This window comes from Podarcis pityusensis (genome assembly GCF_964106645.2).
Source record: "Podarcis pityusensis genome assembly, chromosome: 1".
Lineage (NCBI taxonomy): Eukaryota > Metazoa > Chordata > Lepidosauria > Squamata > Lacertidae > Podarcis > Podarcis pityusensis.
In genome coordinates this window covers 135,079,443-135,098,157 of record NC_138028.1, presented here as the reverse complement: position 1 = coordinate 135,098,157, position 18,715 = coordinate 135,079,443, and the positions used below count along the sequence as shown (strand labels likewise).

The window sequence follows — 18,715 nt, the reverse complement described above, 5'->3', positions numbered from 1 at the left end:
CCATACTTATTTTCTAATTGAATTTTACTGAAATTTCAGTAGCCTTTATTTTGTGGATCTGCCAAAGCAGAAGTTAGGGTATTTAACCTTAGCAAATAAATAAGAGCACCAAAAGGACATTTAAATATCCTTACTCTGATTTCAGTATCACCTTGTGCCACAAGGCACAAACCCTTGAGTACAGACCCTCAATTGGTCCCATAAATTAATCCAGATTTTTTTGCTGAATTATCAAAGGTAAAAATGTATTCAAAACAATACACCTGTCATTACAATTGGACCCAATAAGCTTGTGCTATAATATTTAAAAGCCTGACCTTCCTGAGGGGGGAGGGGGGACATCTGAAATAGAAAGGGGCTTTATACAGTTCCTATGCAAATACTCATTGTGAAAACAAGCACAAATTTCATATAAGCATCATACTCCAGCTCTGCACAAGTACTTACTTGAAAGCATAAGCTTCTCTTATCTCTTCAGGCATAACTGGGGAGTCAATGAATCCTTCTCCATTCAAAACTAGACCATTGCTAATCTTTCTGGAAAGTACCACAGATTTCAGAGGCAAAATTCGAAGCTCAAGTCTCGGCTGATTTACTGTCCCACAAAAGGCTGTTCAGTTGCTCTTATATAAAAGATAATGTAACCTATATTTTTTCTACAAGTTGATGAGCTCCAAGCAAAGTCAAAGTGCACATAGCAAATACACATATCATTATAAAAAGATGAGGGGAAAGGGATATATCTACAACAAATGCTATAAGATTAATAATTACTGTAAGATTCTCTTCCAAAGCAATACTCAGGCCAATAATATACTGATCATTGTCGTCTAGGGTGTCATTGCAGCATTCCTGCACTGTTTTAACTTCACGCTTTCTACAACTGTGGATGGTATGATCTACATCCTACAGTGTGCTATTGCATGCTAACGCTGAAGGCTTTGTATAAGGATTAATTTACTTTCTGTGAACACTAATAGAGGCATGTTTCCAAAACTGATGAAGCTAAAATAGCATACCACAAAAAAGAATGGCAAAGTACAAATCCTGTAGTTGCTGAAATATATCAAATTATTTAAGAGTTTATTTGCAGTTTCTGTGTCATGTAATAAATGTTAATAGAATGATGAATGAGATGTTGGAAGACTAAACAGGAAACAATTATGTCAGAGAAGATAGAGGAAAAACAGAAAGAAAATGTCCTCAAATAGATACTCAATATTGGTTCTAAGGGGCAATATCCAATGTTAGTCATACTCAGCAGACTCACTGAAATCAATGGCTTTAAGTAATTTCAGTCCACTGGTATCAGTGTGTCTACTCTGAGTATGACTAACAATTAAGTATTACCCATTAGTTTTCCACTTCCTGCACAAGCATATGCATAATACCTTGATTTATGCGCTTTTCAAACAAGCACAACCAGTTTCAAAACTGACTGTTTGATTTTACTACATCTTAAAAAATGAGTGGTTAAAATTGCATTCTGTAAGATTCTGGAGCACTCTAAATGGGTAAACTGTTTTTTCTCTTTCTTGGAAAATAAAAAACTAAGTTTTTTGCAATAAATGAATTGTTTATAAAGTAAAAATAAAACAACACACACATATACTAGATATCCTAATAGAATAAGTAATTTGATTTTGTAAAGTATACTCAATATCAAACTCATTATTTAATACCGTCTTCATCACTTAGTCTGGCCCTCTTAATAGCTCAATCCCAAGTATATTTTCATGAGGAAGTCCTGTTGTTTGGTGGGACTTATTTCCTGAGAAGTACACCTATGATTCTGGCCTTTAATAACCAAAATATTTTCAGTTTTATTCATGTTACAGGACATCTGTCAACAATGTTTAGAAAATGACAACCATGCTGCAATGAAAGAAAACCAATTCCCCTACAAGAAAACTTTTTAATTAAACGTTTTAAAATAGTTAAAGAGGAGTTTGATATGAAAAGCAGAAGTAAATGTTAGACAGTAGATTTTTAAAAAACCCTTTCCCTGTAGTCCAACTTCTCCCAATTGCCATATTCTTGTTTAAGTAGAAAGCAATATTCCAACCTGACTTTAGGTTTGATGCATTTAGCACTCATGGCTTCTAGGGGAACAAGCACAAGAGGCAAAATGCACAAGCGCTAAGGGCAGTAAACCTTTCAGTATAAGGATAGCAAACATAGCAACATGAACACTAGTCAGCCCGTCTTCATGACTGGATGAGAATATCAACACTAATATATCATTAACTTTAAATGCATCTTTTCTCCATTCATCCTGCATGTGGATGTAATAAGCAATGAATGCAGCCCTGTCATACTGAATAGAGTGTACTTCCATAATTTTTTTAATTCCTACCCTGCCTTTCCTCCCAAAGGAGCCCAAGGGGGGCATTAGTGCTACTTATAATATTAAGCACACTACACAATCTGAGATGCATAACAAAAGAATTCAGGGGTTTATCATGCATCCCAAAGCTCTAGCTATAGTGTGTGTTGCTAATCATGGTTACCTATGCAGCCAAAACATACACTGCATGCAACAGCTCTGTTCTTCTCTTAAAAACAGTGGGCAACATCCAATGATGTCTGTCTGCCTGCACAACAGAAATCTTCTTGTACAACAGAACTTCCGGTTTCTCTTCTCCCTGCCCCATCCCACCCTGCTCTATGAAGCATCCTATAATCCTCTGGAGCAAAATTTGGGGGGGGGGCGCTACAAAGGAAAGAAGTCCCATTGCACAAGTGGATTCCTCTTGCACCACATCAGATCTCCCCAAGGGTTAACTTAATTTTTACCAATAAGTTTATTAATGTGTCTTAATCTAAGAAATGGAAATTAAGATTAATTTTATCAAAAACATCACTTATTTATAACGCTAAGTGTAAAAACTATCTGGCTCATAATTTATTAGATCTCTCCATGTTTAATTTTGCTCTTTAGATAAGTACAAGACAGAGTACACACTTTAAAAATTGTCATTCTTTATCACTTTCTACAAATCCAGGTACAATGCAGTTGTATCAGACAGAAAGACTGGAGTTAGTTATATTATTGTTACATTAGATGACATTTTTGCCATTTCTTCAGGGGAATAACTCTTTGCAACTTCTTTGATGAATTGTTCAAGGGCTGTAAAGTAGCCCTGGCACTGCCAAGTGTCATTATGAGTTCCATCTGGAAATATTGCCAATCTCTTAGTCCGAGCAGGGGAAAGCTCATAAAGCTGCTTCATCATAACGGGAGGAATCAGCTGGTCAGCAAGCCCAGAGATGAAGAGTGAAGGCATTCTGCACTGAGATATTTTTCGATAGGAGAGGAACTTGTTTTTATAGCACCACAAGGGAAGGTACCTCATCGGAAAGAAAGAAAACAGAGTGCTGGCCATATGCGGGATACTAAGGAATGTGTTCTCCACGATGATGGCAGAAATCCTATGGGAATTCTCAGATGCTAGGCGAATAGCAACTGCTCCCCCCAAAGAACGTCCAAAGAGAAAAATTTTTGTCTTGTCAAGATCAGATCTAGTCATCACATAGTCTAGCACAGCCTCAGAATCTAAATAGATGCCATCCTCGCTTGCTTCTCCTTCGCTTTTTCCATAGCCTCTATAGTCAACCAGCAATAAGTTTACTTTCAGGTTTACCAGCATCAGCAAAGCATTGGGTAGTCTGTGACCAATGTTTCCTGCATTTCCATGAAAGTAAATGATAGTAGGTGAATATGAGGAATTGTCTCCTGTGTTTCTGAGAAGAATCAGATTGAGCAACACACCATCTTTGGTTTTGATGAAGATATTTTCATGTGGGATGCCAGTAGGCATGGGGACATAGAGTCGTGATGAAGCAGGTTGCTCTGGGAAATAAAGCAACACATCCTGGAATTTATATAATATACCTGCAATAGATACAAATATTAACAGAGGTAATATCATGCCTCCATACAAATGAAAAGTTACTATCAAAGGTAAGAGAGAGATACGGCAGAGGCCCCAGGACCACGAGACCAATGCAAGGAGCCACTTTTCAATGAAAGTCCAAAGCATCCATGATTTTTCCATTATAGTAGTCAATGAATCTTTAGTCCATATGAAGCCTGAAAAAAGAAAATAAATAAGCTTCTTTAAAAACAACTTTTAAAAGGGACAACAAATGTATAAGGTAATTCATACCTATACTTTATGTAGTGAAAAAGACACGTGGGCTCCAAAATAAATTTAAATAAATAATTTAAATAAATAAAAAGACGCGTGGGCTTTCAAAATAAATTGAAATACAGTTGGGGCAAGGAAATCTAGATCTAGAATTACATTGTGTGTAATCAATGCCATTAGTATTTCTTCAGAGAGCATAATGTGTAATAAAGTGGGGAGATGACCTTCTACAAGAAATAACTCCAAAGCTCAATAGCAAAAGCAGAAAAAATTCTGGAGCTGCTTAAACGACACTTTTCTAAATACAATCACTAAGTACAATTTGATTAGCATCTTTCAAACACCCCTACCAGTCGCTACGCCCCCCACAGCAGCTGCTACCCTCACAAACAGTACAGGATGTCTGGGAGTGCAGAGCAGGATTAGGGAATCGAGAGAAACTGTTGGAAACAGATGTGCCTTCACATAATGAGGCTCTGGATCCCAGCTAGCATCATATAGACCAGTGGTGGCCAAACTTGGCCCTCCAGCTGTTTTTGGATTACAAGTCCCATAATCCCTAGCTAACAGGACCAGTGGTCACTGATATAGACAATACACAAAATGCCTAAATGCTTCAAACTAAAGCCATTCAGAATAATAGGATAAAGTAACACAGGTGCCTGGTAACTGAGGACCAATAAAATAAAAATATAGGACTACCTAAAACGATGTTGTTAGATTTTATGGATCTTTGTAAAGCAATTAAAGACAAGATAGGGGATTCAGCTGAAGATGAAATAAATTTTGTGTGCAAAATATGTCATTTAGAGGGGGTAGTTTCCCAAACCTGTATCTTTATAAATTTGTGAACAACTGTCAAGGAGCTATCAACAATCCAGGCCAACCACAGGGCAGGCACATACATGAAAGGCACGGAATGCAATTAGCTCCTTATTAACAAAAAATAACACAGCAGATTCCTCTGGTTCATCTTAATCCAGCTAAAACATTGCTGAAACTGACCACTAGCTCCGAGCTTCCCACCTCTAGCCTTTCACTCTGAATCTCTCCCAAGAGGACGAAGTCTGCATTGAGGGGGCAAACTCCTCCTCTGGGCCTGCCTGGCCCGTTGCTCAGCAATGTGCAAGACTCTTTTTGAGTGGGGTGGCAGAGAGGGAGGCAAGCCAGCAGGACTGAGACTGTTTGCTGCTGTGTAGCAGGGCCAACCTCCGACTCCTCTTCAGTTGGCACTCACACTGTGACTCTCAGTCTCTAAGCCTGTCCTGGAAGGCCCTCCTTCTCCTGATCTCTCTTGATCACTCAAACTCCCTGCTTCTAGGGGGGCCCTGCTTGCATCTCCCTCATGCTCTTCTAGTCACCCCCTTCCATCCCATCCATGACCACAGTTGGTCACCCCATTTTGAACAGTGTAGCATCAAAGACACTTTGATGCTGAAAAGGCCAGGAGCGACATTGATTTGAGTTATTAGTAGTGGTGGCAGCAGAATATACAATACCAGAAAATTTAAACCTATAATAATAAAACAACTCATCAAACCAGCAAAACCACCACTTAAAACCTGCTAAGCTACCTGGTTGAAGCAAATAGGATTACAGCATATGTTAGGTAAAAGCCATCTGAAATAGACTAATGCTTACTTAAAAGCTTGCAGAGACAGTCACCTGCACCACCACTCATGGGAAGTTCCATAGTCCTTTAGGTCCATAGCCACACACACACAAAATATACGATTCAGCCAATTTGGAATACTGCATATGCTGTAGCTGTAATTGCTCCATTTCAAGTGAATACTGTATTGTTAGGCCTTCATATCCAGAAACAGGACATACAGCACTTAAAGGAGTACCGATGGTGTGCCAAGTTACAAAAGGAAGTGTATTAGCCAGTATTGCCTCACTATCATAATTGTTAATTTTGAAAAACAGGAATGAGGCTACATTAATAACTGTTAAATTTATCAAATAAGTAATTGCAGCTTTGGAAAACATCTTGTATCAGACATCATTCTTATTAATTTCCAGTTAAGAGTTGCTTTTTTAATAGGGCATTACGGGCTGCAGTGTTCACATACAAAAGAGAACTCACAAACTCAACTATGCATCCCAGAGTGATGCTCCCAGAATGATGTGATTTTTCACAAGCAAGTTTTTAGGCTATTAAATAATATTTTAAACAATATATTACCCAGACAGCGTTCCTGGATTTCTACTGTGGCTATCACCAAAGCTTCTGGAATGACACCATCGAGCCAAACTTTTGCCTTCTAATAGAGTGGAGGCTACATGCATTATTACTTGGAAAAATCAGGACTTCCAGGTAAACATGCACAAAGCCATTCTACCACCGTGAACATACTCACATCGAAGCAAATCCCAGTGAAATAAACTGGAACTAGGAAGCACACTTATTTCAGATACTATACAAACTCAGCAGGGCTACATTCCAAAGAATGTCATTTAGAGCTAAGTAATGAGGCTGCCGGCAGATCTTCACGCAGCGAGGCCAGAGAGAGAGCGGCAACCGGTCAGAACCGACGGCGCCGGGCTGCGCTGCCCTCGAAGGGCGCGGGCGTTTGGTGCGAGGCGCGGCAGCCGCCTGGGCGAGACAAGGACGCGGGGTGTGGGTTCTGGGCAGGAGGGGGCCGAGGCAGGGGTCAGCCGGGAGAAAGGGCCTTCCTGCAGCACCGAGAGCCGCCGCCGCCGCCGCCCGGCCCAGGAAGCGCCGGGCAAGCCGCGCTTCGCCACCTGCTGCGAGAGCTCCCGGGCGCTGGCGCAGGGCAGGCGGGGGACGAGGCCGTCCTCCGCGAGGAGCGCAGGGCAGAGAAGAGAGTCCCGCGGCTCCCCGGCCGCCCCTCCCCGAGCCTCCGCTGCTCCGCTCGGGCGGATGGAGCCCCGAGGCGCCCACCTCATCGCGGTCCCGGGCGGGACATGCCCGCGCCCCGCTCCCGCCTCCTCCGTCGTCCTCCCCGCCCCCCGGCCGGGAATCTCCTCGCCCACTCACCACTTCCGGGAAACCGGCACGGACGGCAACGCTTCCGGGTCAGAGTTCGAAGGGCAAAGGTTTCCAACGAGCGCCGCGACGCAGCCTATCAGGGAAGCGCCTGGTGGCGGAGGAAGGAAGAAGGAAACTCCGCGAGAACAGGCGAGGTTTCGCGCATGCGCAGAGCAGAAAGGCCGCCGGCGCTCTTCCTGTCAGGCTGTGCTTTGGTCTCTGGGCGAGCGGAGGAGGTGAGCGAGGAGGAGCCCCGCGGAGGCTCGTCGAGGCGAGGAGGGAGGGAGCCAGAGCCCTGGGCCCAGCAGGCCGGCCGCGGCTCCGCGGGGTCTCTCCCCTCTGCGTGCCGGGCAGACCCTCCGGCGCCTCAGGCCAAGGCTTGGACGTGGGAGGAGAAGCCCCCGGGCTGCTCTTGCTGGGCCGCCTTCGCCGCAGGGGCCCCCGAAGTGGCCTGGACGCACCTGCGGGCAGTGGCAGCTACGTCGGCATGTGGTTTCTGGATCGGCGTCTGCGACGTCGTGCTCCTCCCACATGTTAAAACTACAGAGATTTCAACGTTGTTCTCCAGTATGAACCTGGAAATACGCCCTATCCAGACGGTGAGATACTTCTTTCTCTCGTTTTTCATGTGTGTCTCATGCTCTCTCCTCTTTCGGCCACTCCATTGCAGTCATCTAGCTAGACCAGACCACTGACCCCTCAAGTCAAGCATCTCTTCTCTCAGTGGCTAACTCTCTAGAAGAAATGCCCACACAGGAGATGAGAGCAACAGCCCTCTCTCTCCTCACTTGCGATTCACAGCAGCTAGCATTAAGAGGCAAATTGCATCTTACTGTGGGGGGTAGAACATTCCCACTATGGCTCCATGAATTTATCTAATGCTCTTTTAAAGCCATCAGATTTGGTGGTCAGCGCTATGTCTTGCAGGAATGAATTCCATAGTTTAGTTGTGCACTGTGTGAAAAAGTACTTTTTTGCCTTTCTTTTCAACATTCAGCTTCACAGGTGGTCCTGAGTTATGAGAAGAGAAAAACTTCCTAAATCCCTCCACAGCTATCACCACATCATGCATAGATGGCATACTAATAAAATGATGCATGTATCATCTTACCATTTTTCTAAACTAAAGAGCGAGATGAGCGCGTAGCCCCAGAGTCATCCGTAACTGGATCTAACGTGTAATGAAACTGAGATTCATTTTAAATGTAGAGCTATGTGGCTAATTCAAGGAAAAGCAGGAATAAGGTGGGAGCTGTACTATTTGAAAACAAGCTTGCTATTTTCTTTCTTTTTGTAGTGAAATACTCAAGATGTCTTCCATCTCTACTTCCTGTTCTCCTTCCCAACTAACTGTGGCATCACAAGTTCCTTTTGAAGATCTCTGTTCAACATTAGAACGAATACAAAAATGCAAATCCCGACCTGAGAAAACCAAGAATTTCAAGGAGTTTTTAGATTCCTGGAGGAAATATCATGATGCTCTTCATAAAAATGAAAAAGATGTAACAGATTCTTTTTATCCAGCAATGAGGCTTATTCTTCCACAGTTGGAAAGAGAAAGGATGGCTTATGGAATTAAAGAAACCATGCTTGCTAAGCTGTATATTGAGCTGTTAAATTTACCCAAAGATGGAAAAGATGCTTTAAAACTCTTAAATTATCGAACACCTACTGGCTCACGGGGAGATGCTGGAGACTTTGCTATGATTGCCTATTTTGTGTTGAAACAAAGGTGTCCCAGGAAAGGTCAACTGACCATAAAACAAGTGAACGATATTTTAGATTCCATTTCTAATAATAATGCTGCCAAAAGGAGGGATCTGGTCAAGAAGAGCCTTCTTCAGTTAATAACTCAGAGTTCAGCACTTGAACAGAAATGGTTGATCAGGATGATCATAAAAGATTTGAAACTTGGTGTCAGCCAGCAAACCTTACTTTCCATCTTTCATCCTGATGCTTCAGAGTTGCACAGTGTTACAACTGATTTGGAGAAAGTCTGTAGACAGTTACACAATCCTTCTGTATTTCTTAGTGATGTTTCTATTACATTATTTTCTGCCTTTAAACCGATGCTTGCTGCTATTGCTGATATACAAAAAATTGAAAAACAAATGAACAACCAGAGTTTTTACATAGAAACCAAATTAGATGGTGAGCGAATGCAGATGCACAAAGATGGAGATGTTTACAAGTATTTTTCCCGAAATGGGTATGATTATACTCAGCAGTTTGGAGCTTCTCCCTTGGAAGGTTCATTGACTCCATTTATTCATAATATCTTCAACAATAATATTCAGAACTGCATTCTGGATGGTGAAATGATGGCCTACAATCCCACCACACAGAACTTTGTACAGAAGGGTAGCAAATTTGACATAAAAAAGATAACAGATGATTCAGAATTACAGACATGCTTCTGTGTGTTTGATGTTCTAATGGTTAATAATCAAAAATTGGGTCATGAGATGTTGAGCAAAAGATATGAGAAACTGAATGAGATGTTTACACCAATAGAAGGTCGTTTGCAGTTTGTTCCTAAAAATCAAGCTAACACTCAGAAAGAAGTAATAGATTCTCTAAATGAAGCAATAGATAACAGAGAAGAAGGAATTGTGATAAAAGATCCCATGTCAATTTACAAGCCGGACAAACGTGGGGAAGGATGGTTCAAGATCAAACCAGAGTATGTTAGTGGACTAATGGATGAACTAGACCTTTTAATTGTTGGGGGCTACTGGGGAAAAGGTCTTCGTGGTGGCATGATGTCACATTTTTTATGTGCAGTTGCTGAGACTCCTCCGCCTGGTGAAAAACCATCAGTGTTCCACTCCATTTGTCGTGTTGGTTCTGGTTACACTATGAAAGAACTTTATGATCTTGGCTTGAAATTAGCCAAATATTGGAAACCTTATCGTAAAAAAGATCCTCCTTTAAATATCTTGTGTGGAACTGAGAAGCCTGAAGTCTATATTGAGCCTTGTAATTCAGTCATCGTCCAGATTAAAGCAGCGGAGATTGTGAGCAGTGATATGTACAAAACTGATTATACATTACGTTTCCCTCGTATTGAGAGGATAAGAGAAGATAAAGAATGGCATGATTGTATGACTCTTGACATTCTAGAGCAACTCAGAGGTAAAGCTTGTGGAAAGCTAGCGACTAAGCACTTTGATATAGATAATGATGAGCCACAAGGAAAGAAACGTAAAACTGTGCCCAAGATTAAAAAAAAAATTGGTTTAATAGATCATTTTAAAGCTCCTGATCTTTCAAATGTAAACCAGATTTCCAGTATATTTGAAGATGTTGAGTTTTGTGTTATGACAGGGACACAAAAATATTCAAAATATCAGCTGGAAAGTAAAATAGCGGAATATGGTGGCAGCATAGTCCAGAATCCTGGTTTGGACACCTATTGTGTGATTGCAGGAATTGAGAATGTCAGAGTGAAAAATATTATTTCTTCTGACAAGTATGATGTTGTGAGAGCGGAGTGGCTTTTACAGTGCTTTCAATCCAAAACATTTGTACCCTGGCAGCTTGATTTCATGATTCACATGTCTCCAGAAACAAAACAACATTTTGCCTGTGAATATGACTGCTATGGTGATAGTTACACAGGTGATACTGATATTGCCAAACTAAAGAAGGTGTTCTCAAGAATGAATAACTTTCAGGCAGAGATCTCTCAGGATGCAATTGCTGACATAGAAGCACGTTATTCATGGGAAAGCTCTCCACTTAGTATGTTCAGGCAGCACACGATTTACGTGGATCCTTCTGATGAATTGAGTAATTCAGGTGCTAGGATTAAACAAACAAAACTATTAACTGCGCTGATACTTCGATTTCATGGAGCAAAAGTGGTTCAGCAGCTTGAAGAGGGTGTGTCCCATGTAATCAGTGGAGATCATGCTCATTTGAAGGAGATAAAGACACTGAGAAGAACGTTCAAAAGGAAGTTTAAAATTTTGTCTGAGCAGTGGGTAAAGGATTCTATAAAGACTGGCAAGTTACAAAATGAAAATCTTTACTTAATTTAAATCATTTCATTTAATAGGAAAATAATTACTTTGATTAACTTCATTTATCTATTTAATGAATTCTGCCAGGCTCCTTTTAATACTTCACTTCATTTTGAAGTTTGTAGATAAAGTTTCACAAGTATGAACATGGAAGAAAAGCTTTCAGGTATGGTGCTGAAAATTAGGTTATTTTTTAAAAAAACAATCCTCCATTTTATTGAGCTGCGGCTAGCACATTTATATAGCTGCTTTGGTCAAATATTTGTTAAACATAAACCCAACTTGCAAATGAGATAAACTGGAGAAAGTGGACCTGAAGTAATTTAGTCAAACCCAATAGGACTATAAACCAAGCAAGTGTAACCACCTCCAGTACTGTGGATCTAGTCCAGGCTTCCTCAACCTTTGCCCTCCAGATGTTTTTGGCCTACAACTCCCATGATCCCGAGCTAGCAGGACCAGTGGTCAGGGATGATGGGAATTGTAGTCTCAAAACATCTGGAGGGCCAAGGTTGAGGAAGCCTCATCTAGTCACTGTGCTGGGCTCTGTAGAGCTCTGCCGGCACAGCTGCCAGTGAGGATCCAGGCGTCTCTACTGTGGCAGCCTGTGGCTCATCCCACATAGGTATTTTTAGACTTCAGTCCTACAGGGGTGGTACAGAAGGTGGTTGAACTGCCTTCTCCAACTCTGCTCTTCCTGGCAGGAAAGAAATGAGGGTGGATAAGTGATCTTGCACTCCTGTCCTTTTAACGGATGTTTTTATAAATAACTATTTTCCTCCCACTGGGAAAAACTTTAGGGGAAACTGGGGGAGAGATTCACAGCAGCTTGGGGCCCTTACCAATGTTGGAGCTTCAAAAGCTGTTAGATGTCTCCATAACTGTTGTGTGGGGGATCTGACATTTTATTTCTCCATCATCGATGGACAAGGAGCTCTGATGTTTCCTCAGACTCTTGGGATATATTTCTGGGGTCACAGGATTGCAGTTTGCGGATTATAATTTGAATTTAAAAATCTAAAAAAATTAAATCGGGGCATTCATCCTTTGAAAGAAAGTTCTGTAAATAACTATACAAATAAAATACTTTTTTTTAAAAAACCTGCTTCTGATTTTGAAATCAGAAAGACTTGCTGAGAGTCCTTTCTGATGTATTTCAAGTATACTAGGAACACTTTTTGATATATTTTGGACGCTGACAATACTAATGTTGAAGAGTCTTTGTTATCCAAACATTTTTAAATTTTCTACTAGGTGACATAATCACTCATTAGGTTTTGAAGCCAAAGGGGAAGACACTAATACAGTATTGCTGTCTTCTTTCATTCCAGATCAAGTTTGGGAAAAGGTTTGATATTATAGGCCACATACCAACTAAAATACACCAACACATACCCTTTCTTGCATTGTATTTATATTTCACATTTATATTCCCCCCCCCTTTCAATAAAATGTCATACATGCATTGTTTGTTCATTTGCCACATTTCACGGCTTGGTTTGGCCATATCAGGTCTCAGTGCGAGGGATAGTGTCAGTGAGCGAGCTAAGGAGGGGGCAGCGGGAGGCAGGGGTCCAGGACCAGGAATCTTCTTCACCTGGCAGCAGCAGAAAGCTCCAGCTTTTGTAAGCAGAGTTTCCAGCCTCAGTTGCTGGAAACAACATTCGTTGTTCCTGGCTGGACCTTGCTTCTTGCTTCTCGTGACTTCGGCTTGGATGCTTGGCTTTCTTGACCCTTGGATTGTCTGACTACGTGAACTGAGATACTCTGGACCTTGGACTCTGCCTCCAGGCAAGTACCCCCTTGAGGTTGATTCTTCCTCCACTAAGCTCTGCCGTGGCTGACAGCACAGGACCAGGACACTAGCCAATCCAACAGTCCAGAGTTGCCCCTTGTACTTAAGACACTATGTTTCTCAAAAACACTATCCTTTTTTTTAAAAAAAAGAAAGCTGGAGCCAGCTGGCTCTCATCAGGAGCAAGAAGGCTGATCAGCAGCTGGTGGAGTCACTTTGCCTTCTGCTCCTTCAGGTTGCTGCCCAGCAGGTGAAGCTGTTTCCTGGCTTCTGACAGCCGGCAGATGTGGCTTCTCCCTTGGCGGGTGGGATTTGTGGAGAACAGTGGGCTAATCCTTCCCTGGCCTAATCCTGTGGCAGAGAGAGGGCACCCAAAGGCAGCTGCCTCATCAGCAGCAACTCTCAAGTCAGCCTCGTGTGTGCATCTCACCAGCTCGGCACAGCCCAATCCATAATATATTTGTAAAAGTAGCACGGGGAGAGAGAAGGTCACAAAAACTCAACTCTTCCTCCCTACCTGCCTGGCCACATGAAATAATACAAAATGCATGTCAGAAAGGATCCTTGCAACTAGGGTTGTCATCCATTCCTTAAAAACAGGATAGTCCTGTTTAGGGGGCATGGAGTCTCCTGTCCTGTTTGATCCCCAATTTGTCCCGTTTTTGAAGTCATAAAAATTGGCATTTGTGTGCTCACCCAAACTTGCTTGTAACATATTAGCTGCTTAGAAAGGTGAGCCCTCCCTCCCCTCCAAAGATTGACACTCCAGGCTTGCCAATAATGGGGCAGCAGCCTTGAGAAAATGCTTGTTCATTGCAGAGTAGGGAGGCAGAGTGTTACTGAAGTTCAGTAAGGAGTGTTTAGATTAATCCTGCCAATTAATTGTTTTTAAAAGATGCTTCCCCCCTCATTCTCACAAACAGAAATAAATGCATATTTTACGATAGCACATGTCACTTACAATTGTTAGAATTGGTGTGGGTAAAAAAAAAAAAATCAGCATTTTTTTCAGCACTTAAACCCCTGCATTGCAAACCAGCCTTGTTACCCCGTATATTACAAATGCAGAGGGAGGAAGCAGAGACTGGCAGAATCACTAAAAGTTAGTGACTTTCCTCTAGGCCAGACGTTTTAAACCTTTTTGAGTCCCCGGCTCCCTTGATCAACTACATTCTTTCTGTGGCTCCCCTGTGGGAAACAGGCTCCAACCTTAGAAGCTGAAATAAATAAATTAAGGTCTTATGTATATAATAAAGTCCCATGGACTGTGCAAGAAGATCAAACCTATCCATTCTTAAGGAAATCAGCCCTGAGTTCTCACTGGAAGGACAGATCCTGAAGCTGAGGCTCCAGTACTTTGGCCACCTCATGAGAAGAGAAGACTCCCTGGAAAAGACCCTGATGTTGGGAAAGATGGAGGGCACAAGGAGAAGGGGACAACAGAGGACGAGATGGTTGGACAGTGTTCTTGAAGCTACAAACATGAGTCTGACCAAACTGCGGGAGGCAGTGGAAGACAGGAGTGCCTGGCATGCTCTGGTCCAGGGGGTCACAAAGAGTCGGACATGACTAAACGACTAAACAACAACAAAAAAGGTTCATAAATGTACCAAGCAAACACGTACATAGATATATAGGCCACATGTCTGAAGCTGCACAGGAGAGCAGCCATTAAGCCATTTTGACTCCCAGGCTGACCAGGTGTTTTCTCTGCAAGGTCAAATGGAAGAGCCTCCCCATTGTCTTTTCCTTCACAAATCCTGTCTTAAGGGTATGTCTGTGTATGAATAGGGTGAGCCTGTGACTTGGCTCAGGAACTAAGTACTTATCATTACAAAAGACTGGCCAGGCTCCCCAGGGTATCAATCCAGTAAACATTAACAGGTAACCTGCCAGACAGGTAAACAACCCGCTCAGATTTCTGCCTTAGCCCGTCCTTTCTGTGATGTAGGTATGATGTATCTGGGGGGGAGGGTCTTGAGCTGCACCCCTTCTGTGATGTAGGTATGATGTTTCTAGGGGTGGTCTTTGACTCCAAGGTGGGCAATTTAAAATGTGTATTAAGGGTGGACACACCTTGGTTCTGGGTCCTCCTCCTTCTCCTGTGTGTGAAGGGGGCACCCTGTTGCAACAGTTCAATAAAGATCAGGCTTACAAGCTGCTTTGCTTCTCAATATTCTCTGGTTGGCCTCTGTTTTTTCCTCCCTCCAAAGGACTCTGTAAGGGCTCGTGTCCCCCATAAGGGAATAAGGGCAGATTTTTCATTTATTACAAAGCCCAGTTATGTCACCCCTTGTCTGCAAAGCCACCTCTCCCATCCCCAAAATAGATGTCTCCTCACGCAACCCTCCTCTGGTTGTATAAGATTCTGCAAAGTACACCATTGAATACACCAAAATACACCAACCTGGTGACATTAAACATAGTCCATATACAATTATAGACCTAAAATAAAGTTAAAATAAAGCACAGGTATGTGAAGGTAGCAACTAGAACTATTGTTATAGATGTGCGGGGGGGACCTCCCATTAATAAATGGTAGAATTTTGATTATTTTGAATATTGAAGGGGAAATTGCAGGCCAGTAGAAAAATGCATTCTAAGCTTCCTTTCCAAGCCAGGGCCACACCTCAGCAGAAAGTGAGGGTGGTGTCCAGCTTCTGTACTTTATGGATGAACAAAGGCAAGGTTACACAACATGAAGCCTATTATTTTAAGGGAAATAATCCAAGTATTCAAATGTCCTGAGTTACTATATCAGCCATATTCTTTCATAGGCCAAGGGGGTTTCTTGGCCATGTTCCTCCTTACAAATAAAGCCAGACCAAACAGGTACGAAATTGTCATTTCTTTCTTTGGTCTCTTTGGTCTTCAAGGACTCTCTGCTTGTTTTGCCAGTTAACACTGCAGGTTCTTTAAAGGATCTTTCGTAGACAATATGAGGGAAAAGAGGTTTTTATTTGAACAAAATAGGAAAACCTCAAACAGCAACAAACCCCACCCCCCTCAAATAGTATGCCTTTTTAAACAGCAATAAAAAACCTTACACTAAGAAATAAACAATCCCCCCACCAGACCTTCACCCACATAGAGCACCCGATCCAGCCATAGGGAGTATTTGGTCCATCATCCTACTTGACTACGTCGCCCTGCACCATTTGGACCTGCCCCAACCAGGTGGGGCTGGATGTCTCCACGGCTGTTACCTGTGGCAATTAGGGCTCCTCATCTGGGCAATCCAGCCCTAGCTGGACCACCTTCAAGGGCAGGAGTGCTCCTACGGGGACTCACATGAAGGGTTGGTAGCGCAAGGATTGGAGCAGGGTGACGTAGTTGGAGAGGATGACAGACCAAATGCTGCTGAGGCTCCCTATGGCTGGATCTGGTGCTTCTATGGGGGTGAAGGTCTGGTGGGGGAATTGTTTCTCTGGGATTGTTCCTCTGGAGTTATTTCTCAGTACATTCATACCTTGGAAGTTGAAGGGAATCCGGTCCAGAAGTCTGTTCAACTTCCAAAATGTTCAAAAACCAAAGTGCGGCTTCAGATTGGTTGCAGGAGGCTCCTGCAGCCAATCGGAAGCTGCAAAAGCCCTGTCAGATGTTCAGCTTCCAAAAATGGTTTGCACACCATAACACTTGGGAGCGGTGTTTGGGAGCCAAAACGTTCGAGAACTAAGCTGTTTGAAAACCAAGGTACAACTGTATAAGAGAGTTTAAGAAGGTGGTGGCACTCTGTATGTCAAAGGGCATTCAACCCACAAGCTAGAAATCCCAAAAGGAGCAGAAACACAGTGGTGTGATACATAGCACCAAGAGTAATTTAGTACTCTGGACTAGTACTATCATCCCTCCAACCAAATTGCCCAGGAAAGAGGAAGTGTTGTACTAGGTAGATGCCTGTTCCAGTCATGCCAAAGAGGTAAAATGCCTTAAAAATGACAGTGCCCTAGAACAATTTGTCATGAAACCAACTAGTGGGGCAGAGTCCATAGATTTAAGATTAAACTCGTCAATGACCTGGTGTGAGATGCAAATATTATTGAACTAAATGGGAACACTGAGCATGTAGCTATTAAAACCCAATGTGGAAAATTGTCAAGTAATAACAAGTGTCACATATGACTACAACCGTGTATATGTATGTTGTGTTTAAAGATGTGTTTGTCAGCACATATGTGTGTCATCTGTACTTTACATGTTTGCTGCACAAATACTCATGAAAACACATTTGCCACAAGCATGTGAAGAGTTTCCAATTCTTTATTTATCCTAGTTACAAATCTGGCCCTGGTTCCCAGTTGTACGCAGCTTGTTAAACGTATATTCCAAAAGAAGCTTTCTATAAAAAGGAAGTGTATCTATTAACATAACATTCATTCCCAGTTTGCTGCAGATAAGTTTTTGTGGCACAACTGTTAGAGATAACACATGTTGAACGTTTTGTACACTCTAAGGCACTATGTACCGTATTTTTCGCTCTATAGGACGCACTTTTTCCCCTTCAAAAATGAAGGGGAAATGTGTGTGCGTCCTATGGAGCGAAGACGCCATAGCCCCACGACCCTCTCCTGGCTGGAGAGGTGACGCGCGGCTATGACAGGAGCCTCTATAGCCGCGCGTCACCTCTCCAGCCGGGAGAGCGCGCGCGGGGCTAAAGCAGCCCCCCGCGACCCTCTCCCGGCTAGAGAGGTGACGCGCAGCTATGGCAGGAGCCTCTATAGCCGCGTGGCTATGGCAGCAGCCTCTTTAGCCGCGCGTCACCTCTCCAGCCGGGAGAGCGTGTGCGGGGCTAAAGCAGCCATAGCCCCGCAACCCTCTCCCGGCTGGAGAGGTGACGCGCGGCTATGGCAGGAGCCTCTTTAGCTGCGCGCCACCTCTTCAGCTGGGAGAGTCTGTGCGGGGCTAAAGAAGCCATAGCCCCGCGACCCTGTCCCAGCTGGAGAAGTGACGTGCGACTATGGCAGCAGCCTCTCCGCTGCGCCTTTCCGCTGCTCCCCGACCTGCTCTTTGGGGCTGGTGGTGGGCTTCCCCCCGCCAGCCCCAAAGAGCAGGTCGAAAGGAACCTGAAGCCTGGAGAGCAAGAGGGGTCGGTGCACACCGACCCCTCTCGCTCTCCAGGCTTCCAAGATAGCCGCCTGAACGCACCTAAACGGCACCTTGTTTTAGAGCGGGAAAACAAGAGGGGGAAAATTCTCCCTCTCTCTGCGTAGCGCCTCCTGCCGCTTCGCTGAAGGGGCGCTGGGCAGAGAGGGGGAGATTTTTTTTCTTGTTCTCCCCCCTCTAAAACAAGGTGCGTCCTATTGTCCGGTGCGTCCTATGGTGCGAAAAATACGGTAAGTGCTAAGATTGTAACATTCAGATCCCCACTGATTTTAGTAATGCATTTCACAGTAATATTTAAAAATGATTTCATTTAAATATAAATATGTGAAGGAGAACAATGCTCAGCTCTTTGAATAAATTTTATTTGCTACTCTAAAGAATACTATGTCTGCCCAGTACTAAAAGAAACAAGCATTTATTAGTTCGTATACAAATCTACATGGTATTTTAAATTAAGTACCAGAAAATCATGAAGACAGTACTTTCATAGTGATTAAATTACAACGTTCAAAGAGTTTTTGCTTTAGAAAGCACAGGCTGTAAAAATGCACTGTTCATAAATAGTGAGCAGTATGCTCTAGTTCATTCACTGTACTGCAGAATATAAATATATTTGATATACTGCATATACAGAATACCTCAACAC

General features: G+C 42.9%; 2 protein-coding genes and 2 long non-coding RNA genes across 9 annotated transcripts in view; 2 read left to right on the top strand and 2 right to left on the bottom strand.

Moving 5' to 3' along the window:
* Positions 1–18,608, top strand: part of LOC308484753 — a 210,990-nt gene extending 192,382 nt beyond the window's left edge. Inside the window, exon 2 of the long non-coding RNA XR_013990103.1 lies at positions 18,223–18,608. This is a non-coding gene — a long non-coding RNA (uncharacterized lncRNA). The remainder of the gene's footprint in view (positions 1–18,222) is intronic.
* ABHD13 (abhydrolase domain containing 13) lies at positions 2,905–7,172 on the bottom strand. 5 transcript variants are annotated; one of them, XM_081018708.1, is made up of 2 exons: positions 7,156–7,172; positions 2,905–4,093 (listed from the first exon to the last, which is right to left on the bottom strand). In XM_081018708.1, the coding sequence occupies exon 2, from the start codon at positions 4,056–4,058 to the stop codon at positions 3,045–3,047; it is 1,014 nt and encodes a 337-aa protein (XP_080874834.1). In that variant the 5' UTR covers positions 4,059–4,093; positions 7,156–7,172; the 3' UTR covers positions 2,905–3,044. The 5 variants fall into 5 exon arrangements, with proteins under 5 accessions (XP_080874834.1, XP_080874837.1, XP_080874835.1 ...); XM_081018711.1 differs by lacking the exon at positions 7,156–7,172 and adding an exon at positions 7,060–7,131; XM_081018709.1 differs by lacking the exon at positions 7,156–7,172 and adding an exon at positions 6,515–6,884.
* On the top strand, positions 7,277–15,140 carry LIG4 (DNA ligase 4). 2 transcript variants are annotated; one of them, XM_081016386.1, is made up of 2 exons: positions 7,277–7,417; positions 8,444–15,140. In XM_081016386.1, exons 1-2 carry the CDS (start codon positions 7,311–7,313, stop codon positions 11,187–11,189), a joined length of 2,853 nt encoding a protein of 950 aa, XP_080872512.1. In that variant the 5' UTR covers positions 7,277–7,310; the 3' UTR covers positions 11,190–15,140. The 2 variants fall into 2 exon arrangements, with proteins under 2 accessions (XP_080872512.1, XP_080872513.1); XM_081016387.1 differs by having other exon boundaries at positions 7,308–7,745.
* LOC308485012 lies at positions 17,209–17,955 on the bottom strand. The gene is made up of 2 exons (XR_013990296.1): positions 17,841–17,955; positions 17,209–17,727 (listed from the first exon to the last, which is right to left on the bottom strand). It is a non-coding gene; the product is annotated as an uncharacterized lncRNA (long non-coding RNA).
* Positions 18,609–18,715: the final 107 nt, after the last annotated feature.